Consider the following 13138-nt stretch of genomic DNA (forward strand, 5'->3'; position numbering starts at 1 on the left):
ATGTTGGCAAGGGCTCAAATCAAAGCTGGAGCTGAAGGCAACAATGTTTGACTCCAGAGAGGAATGTCTACAACAGACATCTCAAGAAAATTCCTTTAAAAACAGCTATTTTAAGGGCAATTGTGAATAAAAGAAACATCCTGCTTGCTCAGGCCAAATGATTACTCCAAAAATCCTGGAAGGACAACTCAGCTCATTGGTTTCACAAAAAGAAGTCTTCTGTACAACACAATGCATACTTTTGAGCTTTGTGATTTGTTCATTCTAGAAGAAAAGATTTGGCACATAAATCCATGATGCTGTTAGCTCACACAGTCCTGGGGTGGGGGGGGCGGATAATCATATGCCACACTCAGGAAAATCAAAGTGTCCTGGTTATAAGAGCTGCAGATGACTATAAATATTGTCGTTGCTATAAAAAGAGAATGTAAAAAAATTACTCTGAGGATATTCAGAGCCAAGGCATGGGGAGATTTGCAAGCATCTTGAAGAAAACACCAAAATAAAGAATATTTTTGCAATATTTCATAAGCTTCATAGAAGGAGTAGCTAGCATATTACCTCTCTAAGGAAATGGTATAAGGTCCTATAATAAACCTTAATAGACTGATGTGCCAATTTATATATGTGTATGTTGTAATATGCATGTTCATGTGTATGTGCATGTATGAAGAAGCCAGAGGGCAATGTCTGATGTCTTCCTCAGTGTCTCTCCACCTTATTTTTTGGGTGAGGGTCTCTCACTGAACCTGCAGCTCGCTGAACCTCTAGCAGTTGGCTAGACTGGCTGTACAGCAAGCTCGGGGATCTATCTGTCTTGCTCCTTCCCCTAGCACTGAGGTTGCAGACATGTGCCATTGTGCCTGGCATATTATTTCGATACTGATTATATGCTTTAATTTTAATGCTTAGAGGACAAGTACTTCACCGACTAAGCCCCTGCTGTCTTTTAGAACCAAGCAGTATAACAGTAAAAGATTGCCAAAACGTTGGTAGCAAGTCATATAATATATAAGACCAGTTCTATTATGAATTCCTGGGTGTTATTGCTGAAACCAAAGAGCACAAACAACCAATCCAGTGATCACAGGTGCTGTTACTTCAGAAATTGAGTCTTTAGGCTCAATAAATAGGTTGTTAAAGTGTTTGGACATCTAGCTCAGTCATTAAAGTGTTTAGACATCTGTCTAAGTCAACAACCAAGGGAAGTCATTCCCCTCAGTCCTGCTCCATTTGTGGCCTGAATGAAAAGTCACCCAGCTCGGACTGTTATTAAAAAGGAGGAAAGAAAACTCAGCCCACTGCTCTCTATAGTCTCCATCCTGATTGGAAAGGGCTCTACTTTCCTTGGTTCTCCCATCTCCTTGGCTTCTACTGAGGTCCACAACAGAAAGTCACCATCAATGCCATACAAGTAGAAGTCAGGAAGAGTGTTTCCAGTCTCATACAGCTGACAGAAATGTCAAAGTTTCCTCTGTAGGATGGAGAAAGCCATCTGCCAGAAGCCAGCAAGGTAAGACTTTGAAGAAGCTCTTGGGAAAAAGGCAGAATGAGGCTGAGGAATGAGAAGAGGGTGGGCCTACCATATCTGGTAACTCCCTCAGGAGAAACACAGTTGTGGAAGTCAGTGGTAGTCACATCCCTCCAGAAATAGTACAATGATATCTGTGAGTCCTCTATCGTGAGCCTGGTCTTCTTTCTTCTGGGTCTCTTATGAGCTGCTTCCCATTCTTTACCCAAGCCCATCATATAATTGTTTGTGATAAAGTGTTTGTTAGTTTCTTTTACAGTCAAAGTTTCCATTACTCCATCTTCTTGGACATGAAAGCCTGAGATACTTTTGACATTGGAGGATAGACAGATACCACTTAAGAGAGCATATCCAGAGAGGCCTGGATAGATGGCTCAGGGATCTTGCAAAGGACCTGAGTTCAATTCCCATCACCCACATAGTGGCTTAAAACTGTATCTCTGGTTTCAAGGATCTGACATCCTCCTGTGACCTCTGCAGTCACCAACCAAAACACTCATACACGCAAAACAAAGCACAAGGAATTTAACAGCAAACAGTGAAAGTGCAATGGGAAAGAACAACGCAAGGTGGTAGGAAGAGAGTGACCCAGAGGTCGATTTGGATAAGGTGGTCAGGAGAAGAAGAAGATATTCAGCAGAGACCTGAGGGGGGTAAAGGAGTGAGCTGAGCAGACATCTGATGGAAGCAATCCAACAGAGAGGAAGTAGCCAATACAATGACTTTATGGTGGGATGATGATGATGATGATGATGATTATATAATTTATTATTATTATTATTATTATTATTATTATTATTATTACCTTATTATGGGTGTGAGAGACAAGGACAATGAAGAAAGTGGGCTGGAGTAAATGAAGAAAGGGGGGTTGGGGTAAGAAGTAAGACCAGGGCTTAACTCCAACAATTCATTGGCTTTGAAGAGGACCTCCCTTGTGGTACTAAGAGGGATGGAATAGGATCCCACTGGATGAGTTTATATGAGGGGAATGGTGTGTTTTGATGTCACATTGTAAAAGGATTCCTGATCATTGCGAGGGGGTGGGAAATGTCCCCATAGACTTGTGCATTTGAGCACTTGGTCCTCACCTGTTGGCTGTGTAGTTTCCACTGGGAGTTGGAGTCATGCTGGGGGAAGTAAGTCCATAGGGAGAGGTCTCAAAGTTTGATAGTGCAGCCAGCCCCCTTCCGGTCCATTCTTTCACTGTCATGATCTTTCTTCTCCTAAGTATTGGTCATAGAAACAAGAAAGCAACCAATCCAAAGGGGAACATAGGTAGACAGTAAGTGCAAGCAGAGCGTCTATAGACTGTGCAGACGAGGTGCAGATGGTCAGAGGTACACGCACTGGGAGAATATGTGTTAGAACTGGAAATTTGTATTCACTGGCTATTGAATATGAAGGAAGGGGCCACAAAGAACAACCCTAAATGTGCAGGTTTCAATAACTAAGGGAACGTTGTCACACGTGAATGGAATACAGAGCATAAACGGGAGTCAGAGTGCAGACCGCTGGGTGAGCGTTTGGGGAGAGACCTCGTCTGGGAAAACAAAATGGGGTTCACTTAAGTAAGACACTCAGTGTTGGCCATTGACCTCCGCCTGGTGCTTGAACAGGCATGTCTTGTGGTCAAAAGAATTTGTTGTTAGGTGTTATAAAAGAGATTGCTCCTGATTATTTCGGATTATCACTTCAACTGCTTGAGGAAGTTGGGGGTTTGGCTGCTCTCCACCTGCCCTTCACTGTAATATGACTCTGATTATTAATGTCACCGTAACGAGGGCTCAGAAGTTCCTGTAGGAATTTCCCACTGTGGATCCTGAAGCCGGTAAAGCTCGCTTATTGTAAGTTTTGCTGCTGCAAAATAATTCACATATAGAATCAGTCCACTTTCCGTGGCTAAGCTTTCAGTTCAGTAATGATGGTTCTGTTCTGCCAAAGCAAATTTGTTCTTAGAGCATTGATTGTTTGTTTATTTGTTAAGAGCCTTGTTTCTTTTATGATACGATGTTTTCAAACACTAGCATTTTCAAGCCAACTCTGCATTGCTTTGTCCCGTTGTTAGCCGAGTTCCTCAAAACTGACTGGCTCAACTAAGGCTTATGCACGGAAACCCGACTGAATGAGAACACAGATTCTTCTAAAAGTCTGATGCTGAATGTCTGTGAATGAGACTAGAGCCCTGAGAAGCCACACAAATGCTCTAGGTGTGTCCAGTTGACAGGTACACAGTGACAGATTGACTGTACCACAAAAATGTTCTCCATTTGTCATGTCTGAAATGCATGATGTTCGCCACACCGCTAAAGCTGACTTATTTAAATATTCTGGAGCCTTCTCTGCGTCTTCTCCAGAGGACTTTCCTTGAGGAAACGCTAAGCCTCTTGTTTTAGTCAACTTCCCTGAAAAGAATACTCAGTGGAGAAGCACAACAAACACTCTCCAGCCGTGTGACAGATAAATGGCATATGAAAACTTCCTGAGGTGGCAAATAGATGCTGGCCTCTCTGACATACGCTGAGAAGGATCCCGAGGAGAAAGTATCATGATGTATTGGAGATGGTGGTGGCTCTGGGGTGGGGGGCTACATAAAAATCTAAGAACTGTGCATTTATGAGCCTCGGAAACATCTTCTCTCTTGAACCTCTAAAATGCTCTTAATATAATGATTAAAGGGTCCATCTTTTCCTCAAAAGATTTTTAACCACAAAACAAAATATGCTTGTTAAGATGAATATACAAATCACCCACTGTCTTTTTGTGGAAGCTGGAGAAATTCTATAAAGAAAAATACAGTAAAAAAAAATTAGTTTTTTTTTAGGTTTATTACTTTAAAATTTGCCATCGAGCTATTGAGATGGGTCAGTGAGTGACAGTGTTTGCCACCTAGGCCAGACAACATGACCTTGATCCCAGGAACACAAAGTGAAAAGAGGAAGCTTAACTCCCAAAAGCTGTCTTCTGACTACCAGATGACGACCAGATACGCATGCCCGTATGCACAATAATAAGTAAACTGCTATGATTCATACTCTGTTGAAATATAGATATATAAATACAGCAAAAAAATCATGTGCTCGCCATTCAGAGGTCAGAGACTTAAATACCGAGCCACTTTTAGGCCAGTTGCTAGTCACATGTTTATTATAAACTATGTGCACCATAAAGAGTCTCCTTTTCAGCCGGGCGGTGGTGGCGCACGCCTTTAATCCCAGCACTCGGGAGGCAGAGGCAGGCGGATCTCTGTGAGTTCGAGACCAGCCTGGTCTACAAGAGCTAGCTCCAGGACAGGCTCTAAAGCTGCAGAGAAACCCTGTCTCGAAAAAACAAAACAAAAAAAAACAAAACAAAAAAAAAAAAAAAGAGTCTCCTTTTCATTTAAGGCTATGGATCTAGCCCATATCAACAAGCAAACTTTCTGTGTCATCATTTTCCGTCATTTTTATTTTTATTTTTATTACATGTTTAGCCATGGTCTATCTTCAGAGCTTGTTGCAAGTCATTTACATACTATCACTGGTACTGTGAAAAGCATTTTTGCATGAATTTTTGCACATATTCCTACAGATTTTCTTAAGTGAAACCCAAAATATGCAACTGTGGAGTCAAAACTCATGTATATATTCAATAGCTTTTGATACAGCAAAAATCCTTCCAGAAATTCTCTGTGGAGTCGGCCCATTTCCCTGCACAAGTTAGCAATGTTGGGAAGTAAGGAATTTGCTCACAAGCAGGACAGCAGCCAAGACTCACTAAGTGGAGTCTTTAGTCTGCCACATGACTGGGAACTCACCCCTGCTTGCTGCGCCCTGGTACAAACTCACTAGCTGTTGATAATTTTTAATTTTTTTTCCTGGAGAAGAGGAATGATGGCCTCATGATGTAAATGCACCACACCCTAACCCCATCGAATAGGTATTTTGCCAGAGAAATGCAAGAACCAGAAGCAGAGAGCTGAGGGAAGGAGAGAAGGTATTCTCTGTCATTCCCGTACTTTCCAAGGGAGCCTCAGGGTACTAAGTATATTTATTCAGCAGACCAATGGTTTTAATATGTAACTGAGCTATTGCTCCAATGATGATGAAATTGTGGTAGCTCCCTATTGTAAAGTGGAAAATTCCCCTACATATTTTTCTCAGCACTGCCACGAAGAAGCCAGCTAAAAATAACTGACTGATCAGAGAGTAACTTGCTAAAGAATTCTGTTCATCCTTGTTACCCAGTCCCGATGGTCTTTCAGAGCATGAAGCTTCAGGATAGAGTAGAGAATAACATTTGACCTTTACCAACACCATTGGCTAAAATTTAGACCCACATGTCGGCGCGATAATGGGCATGGTGTTGATCCTTCAGTTTTATACAGGTTTAAGCTTACTACACTTCTGTACAGAACGTTCAGGTATCCATTTATTACATGTTTCTCCAGTCTGGGACACCTAAGCCTAATTGTTTATATAAGACAAGACCTATCTATTAAGGCAGGTTTGACAGTGGCACGTGCTTGTTATCCCAGCTACTCTGGAAGCTGAGGCTGGAAGATTGCAAATTCAGGACCTGCCTGGACTATAAAGCTCAAGCCTGGTCTGGGCAAGTAATGAGACAGATGGCTAGGACCGTACTCGGAGGTAGAACACCAGTCTGTCATATGTGAGGCTCTGCATTCAATCTCCAGTGCTTTAAATCATGTGTGTGTGTTTGTGTGTGTGTATTAGTTTTCTTTTTTCATTGGTATGACAAAATATCTGACGAAAGCACCTTAGGGAGGGAATGGTTTCTTCTGGTCCACACTTTGAGGGGAAGTTAAGGCAACAAGAGCATAAGACAGATGGGCACACTGTATCCACAGTCAGGAAGCAGACACAGCTGAATATCTCTGTACTCAACTTATTTTTTTTCAGTCCAGGCGAGGACCCCAGGCCATGGATGGGTAACACCCATGTGAAGTGCAGGGTATTTTCTCCCTCTTCCCTTAACCAACCTCATCTAGAAATTCCCTCCTATGTATGCCCAGAGGTTCATTTTCATAGTGATTCTAAGTTTTACCAAGTTGCCAACCATGAGTACCTATTACTCCTCTGTGTGTGTGTTTCTGCGTACACATGCGTGCATGTACACATGTGTTAGTATGCCTGAATGCAAAATCTGTACACAAATAACTGGTCAAAAAGTTGAGAAGAAGAAACTGGGTGTTCAGCCCTACGTGGATCATCTTCATTAACATCTTACCCTTATTGCGTCTTGAACAACATCTCAGAAGAAGAGGCAGAAAGAATGTAAGAGCCGGAGGATGGAAGGGAGGGCTGTAAAACCCTGTCCTCTACGAATGGCAGGGCTATTGCTCTCCTGAGATCACATAGCTTTGGGTACATGCATAAATCAAGTTGACCAAATGCAGGAGATGAGGAAGAAGAGGGAGATGAGTTTCAGGCTCCACCCCTTAGTGAGAAGCCATTGGTGGGAGATAGGTGCTGGGAGAAGGAAAATCATTCCTCTGTGAGGGTGTGACCGCCTGTAGGTTTCCAGCAAGCCAGTGGATGGCCCCACACCCATCCACACATGGGTGGCTCTAATCAGGCTTGGTCAGTTATCAAAAAGAAAAAAAGACATGAAACTAAAGAGGAAGGTGCTGGAGGAATGTGGAGCAAACCGCAAGGTATAAGTGGGAGTGACTATGGTCATATAGCATTGAACATACATGGATGAAATTCTTAAAGAGTAAAATAGTTATTAACTTTTGAAAATAACATGCAAAGCTGTTCATTGAAGTGGAGCTAGAGTAGGAAGGACAATGATAAAAAAACCCAAATACTCAATAATGTAGTCATAAAATAATTATAAAACAACCATACAGTTGGGTGTTTTGTTGGCATTTAATATCTTTGAAGTGCTTTTTTTCAGTCATTTCTTTCCGTTATTTACATTTTGCATTCAATGCAAATCAATTCCATAACATGAGAAGTCACTATGAATCAAAGCATAAATACACAAACACAATATACAATCAAATAGATGGACAACATTCAGGTACGAGGCAAGAGGGAGTAGCTTTGGGTCTGTGAGATCTCCTTGATCCCAGGCAGGTTTCTAAAGGTGGTGAAAATGACTGGTTATCAAGACTACTGTGGCCATATTAGATCCCAGAATGTGTAAGCATCAGTATGTCACCATGCGAATAAAACAGTTTTTTTTTCAAGGAATGTCTATGTTTCAGAAAGGATGTGTGTATCAAGGCATTGGAAAAACTCATGGTAAAGCCAAGCTCCCTTCCAAGCACAGGACCAGTGTCAAACTATCTAAAAATATGAACTGATAACCAAAGTATTCCAAATGTGGCTATTCTGATCCATCGTTTTGTTTCTCCACGTTTAAAAGAGTATTTACAGAAATTGTATAAAAGACTGTGAATTCAATGCAAGTTAGCTTCCAGGCTTCACGTCCCAAAGGCTTAGGTTTATGGTTTTGGCTCCTTTGCATATTTGCCTTTAAAATCTCAAGATTTGTAAATTTGCCTTCCTACCACACTTTAAGTTATGAAAACCCCTCAACATATGTAGAAATAAAAAGCAGCATTTTGAAATTGGATGAGGTCAAGGTGATTCTGCTCTCTGGACCCGGTTTACTTAAGGGAATCTGGCACACTTGCTGAATGAAAAGAGGATAACGGAAAATACCTACAATGAGACTTTTGAAATAAGATTTATTTAATGATGGCTGGATTTGGGGGTGGATTCCAATCCATTGTTGCCTGGCACATGTCAAATACTAATAAGGGTCAGATACCTAAAGTCACTGGAGTGGGTAAAATGTTCAGTTCCAAAGAGAACAACTCAACAATGGAGAACTTTACCTAGAGCTTAGCATATTAAATTAGTGGTAATGAGGATTTAAAGTAACACTCAGTAGTTTCTTCCAACATATACATAAATAGCATCAGAGAATCTTCTTAAGGTCACCTAATCGTGTTATGGCCTTAGAGGTTGAATGAGCCAATGAAAACTGAATCTTCGTCTCACATCCCATTACTATCTCTCTACATAAAACCTACGTTGATTTAAAGTTAGAGGTTTCAGTGTCCACATTTCTTAAGCCACATTCAAGGAAATCATGTCAGCTCTGGCTGTTACCTTCATTGTGATCATAAAACTCCAGCAGATTCAATATTGGCATTCACCATCTGTCAAGCCCTTCACATGAATCCTCCTTGTTTTCTGTTGAGGTGTGGTAGTAGCAAATTTGATGTGGACCTGTTTCTTCTGGGTCACACTGGATTTGTGGTTAACATTTGGGGTGGGTCTAGAAGATGGGGAAGTCGAGACGTTTCTTGGCCTGCGTCTCGAACAGTAGAGATGTAGAAGAGAAAGTGAGACGGCGGCGAGGAGACCGGCTGTTGACTGCAGGGCCCTGCCACCTGCTCTGCTGGTGGCATTAGTTGGATTTGAGGCAGTAGAGATATTCTGGTTACTAGAAAACGGTGCAACAGATGTTTGGTTGCAATCAATCGGCGTGGGTAGGAGCAGTGCCAGAAGCAGCAACCCCAGTCCTAGTCCAACCACCATCGCTCTGCTCATGTCTGCTCCATCAGCGCCATGTGCAACTCTGTGGATGCTTGCGGCGTGGAGATCTGCTGGGCTTGCGCGAGCGCAGGCAAGGTGATCTTTGAAATACTTTTGAGACAAGGAACGCTGTCACATAATGATAGGAGACAAGTAAGAAGCAAGATTATAAAAGATGGGTTGAATCATCATAGAAAATCATGTTTACTTATATTTATGTCAACAAACCTGAAGGAAATTCACCAATATTAAGATAGAATTATCCCCCATTGTAGGAAGTTCTTACCATTTATCTTCTCATTTTTTCCTGTATCTTTTTAAAAAACATATTGCTAAGCCCATTTAAAAACAGTTAAGAGCACTAACTATTCTTCCAGAGGACCCAAGTTTGATTCCCAGTGCCCACATTGCAGCTCCCAACTATCTGTAACTCTAGTTCCAGTGGGCCCTATACCCTCACACAGACTTACAAGAAGGCAAAATACCAATGCACATAGAAATAAAAATAAATACATATTTTAGGAAAGAAGGAAAAATAACAAATTGTTTTCAAAACCAAGTGCAAAAAAGAACCCAGACCCTAATTTAGGAAGTGAATTGAACTTGGAAACAGAACTTTGAAAAGTTACTTTTTATTTCTACTTTCAGTGGTTTTTCTAGTAAAACAACAACAAAAATAAAACAAAAAAATCAAAAAAAAATGCCACTGGGAGAGAATCAGGGTCACATTATCTTGCCCTTCCCACAGCACGTTTTCACAAAGACAGTAAGATTTCCCTTTCAAAGTTCTCGCTGCCTTTGTAGGTTTGTGGTTGACCCCAGAAAAGACATAACTCTGCGAGCACCACAGTGATCCATCTTGTTCTGCAGTTTACAGGATACACCAAGGAAAACCTACCTCATGGGGGACAGTTGATGCGGCTACCAACGTTCTTGGTTGCTTTGTACGGTTAGGAAAATGTGCGCACGGAACAGTTTTAGAACAGAATCGCTGTATCTGCTCGGGCTGAAGAATGACTAATTACCTAAGTATCCATGTCAGTAGCTCATGAGTGACTGGAAAAGTCATCATGCTCTTTGGCTCTCAACCTCTTTGCTCACGATATGCAAATACTAGCCTCTGAACTCTCTACAGGAAGTAGAGGATATCAAAAGTTGCTCACATATTTCAATAACATAAAACAATTTTCATAGATCTTGCTACCTGATGACTTCATTTCTACTTAGTAGAAAATGACCCTAAGTTCTTGCAATATGTCAACCTCATAATTCAAACCAGCATATAACAATCCAGTTTAACCAGTTGATGTTTTCCACCATGCCCTGACCCTATACAAGCCTCCATTTTGACCTGTGTGTTTTCCATGGCTGTATTCTTCCCATAGCACAAATGAAGCAAACCCTAGGCTGCCTTGTACCTTCCTACTACATACATTACCGTTTACGACATGTCTTCAGTGCTCACAGGTGCCACTGGGAGTAAACCCAATGACAGAACCAGATAAGCCACTGGAATGTTCCACCATGCCCTCTGGCTTAAGCCAAAAGGCACTTACTTATCTGCCTAAAGTCTATACGTCAGTTGAAAGACGAAATGAGTCATTGGCTCCATTCAAAAGCTGTAACATTGCCACTGGAATGAGGTAGGGTGATGCCATCGTTATCCAGGGAATGATGCTAGTTAAAAGCCAGCGCAGAGCCATTGCTGAATGGCTCATTGATTGCTTCTCATGATTGCCTCATGGAAGGGGGGCAAAATATACAGATGGGTCACAACAAACGGTGGTTTTCTCTGCTATAAAATCAGTACATCTCCAAAATTATCCCCAAAACCTTTGGTGAAGATTTCCCAACAGAATCCACCCAGTTGATGAATTATCTTCTGCAATGCTTCCACCCTCTCTGAGGACCACTGAGTTCCCTTGTTAAAGACTCACCGGAGAAGCCAGTAACCCCCCCTCAGATGTCAATGCCACACACAAGTTTTCCAGCAAAAAACTTGCTCTGGCCATGAGTTGGATGACTCTGATGTTTTTTACTCGTGGGTAAGCAGAATCATTGGGAGAATAAGAATTTAAGGAAAATTATTATGTGACTCTATGAAATTGTGTGCCTCACCCTTAGATGCCTCTAGACTTTTCCTCCGTAAATTAGTGTGTTGCTAACTAGCAGAGATCCATGATCCCTTTCCCAGTGACAGTAAGCCAGTCACCACCGAATACAGACGTTCGGGATGCACCCTCACGGGTGTGCACTTTGCAATTTATTTACTCGGTGTTTCACGTCTTACTTGAGAATTAAAGCTTTTTTTTTTAACTTTCTTTCCCCTTCTTTCTTTCTCTTTTCCTTGATTTCTTCTTTCTCTACTTGATCTTCCTTTTTTATTTAAGTAGGCCATTGATCTACACACACAAAACATTGAATGAAGATACATTTTGCATTCTCTTTCTACTCATTTTTTCTATTCCTTCCTTTCTATACCAAACAGCAACACACAAGAGTAAACTATGCATTTGCCTGATGAGAAAAATGCATTTCCATTACTGACCGAAATATGTGTATTTAGTACTATGTGTATCAAAAATATAAAAGATGTTAGCAAATTCTTGCATAGATCCTTCAGGATTTAGAATCAGCTAGTGACATGAGGGGACCATGTTAGCCATTACACATGAGAAAACTTGTTTGGAGTGAAGGCAACTGACAAAATCATTAGCTAACCGTGTTCTCATTCCTTCATCTCCCAGGACTCCTGACTCTCACTGAATACATAAATAGAAGTAGAAGACTGAGAACCGAAATGCAAAGAGCCGAGCCCTTGGAGATCTTTTTTTAAAAAAAAAAAAAAAAACACATCTTAATTAATTATTTGGGAATTTAATATATATAGTGTATATTTTATTGTTTTTATCAAGCTATATTTTTCTCCGCTCCCCTCCCTATCTCTCCTCTCCCCTTCCACCCTCTTCCATGATCCCCATGTGCCCAATTTACTCAGGAGCTCTTGTCTTTTTCTATTTCTCATGTAGATTAGATCCATGTATGTCCCTCTTAGGGTCTTTTTGTTGTCTAGGTTCTCTGAGATTGTGAATTGTAGGCTGATTTTTTTCTTTGCTTTATGTCTAAAAGCTACTTATGAGTGAGTACGTATGATATTTGTCTTTCTGGGTCTGGGTTACCTCCCTCAATATGATGTTTTCTAGATCAATCCATTTGACCACAAATTTCAAGACATCATTATTTTTTCTACTATGTAGTACTCCATTGTGTAAATATACCACACTTCCCTTATCCATTCTTTGGTCATGGGGCGTTTAGGGTGTTTCCAGGTTCTGGCTATGACAAACAGTGCTGCTATGAACATAGTTGAACGCATGTCCTTGTGGCACGATTGAGCATCCTTTGGGGATATACCCAAAAGTGGTATTGCTGGGTCTTGAGGTAGGTTGTTTCCTAATTTTCTGAGAAATCACCACACTGATATCCAAAGGGGTTGTACTAGTTTGCACTCCCACCAGCAATGAAGGAGTGTTCCCTTTACCCCATTTCCTCTGCAGCATAAGTTGTCATCAGTGTTTTTGATCTTGGCCATTCTTACAGGTATAAGATGGAATCTCAGAGTTGTTTTGATTAGCATTTCTCTGATGACTAAGAATGATGAGCATTTCCTTAAGTGTCTTTCAGCCATTTTAGATTTCTCTGTTGAAAGTTCTCTGTTTAGGTCTGTACCGATTTTTTTTTTTATTGAATTATTTGTTCTTTCGATGACCCAATTTCTTGAGTTCTTTGTATATTTTAGAGATCAGTCCTCTGTCCAATGTGGGCTTGACGAAGATCTTTTTCCATTCTCTAGGCTGGCATTTTGTCTTGTTAACGGTGTCCTTTGATTTACAGAAGCTTCTCGGTTTCAGGAAGTCCCATTTGTTAATTATTTCTCTCAACATCTGTGCTACTGGTATTATATTTAGGAGTGCCACCCACCTCAATCTCAATATCATGTCCTGTCTTTTTCTTTTTCTGTTTTTTTTTTATAACCACTGAGTCCAATTTG

General features: G+C 41.0%; 1 protein-coding gene across 1 annotated transcript; it reads right to left on the reverse strand.

The window, feature by feature from the left end:
* Positions 1–8688: 8688 nt before the first annotated feature.
* On the reverse strand, positions 8689–9102 carry LOC119821955 (signal transducer CD24-like). Its single transcript, XM_038341041.1, has one exon. It carries the CDS (start codon positions 9100–9102, stop codon positions 8689–8691), a length of 414 nt encoding a protein of 137 aa, XP_038196969.1.
* Between the last annotated feature and the right edge of the window lie 4036 nt (positions 9103–13138).

This window comes from Arvicola amphibius, chromosome 8 (assembly GCF_903992535.2).
Source record: "Arvicola amphibius chromosome 8, mArvAmp1.2, whole genome shotgun sequence".
Taxonomy (NCBI): domain Eukaryota; kingdom Metazoa; phylum Chordata; class Mammalia; order Rodentia; family Cricetidae; genus Arvicola; species Arvicola amphibius.

Coding starts and splice junctions, on each gene's coding strand:
- LOC119821955 (XM_038341041.1), bottom strand. CDS start 9,102: ATGAGCAGAGCGATGGTGGTTGGACTAGGACTGGGGTTGCTGCTTCTG.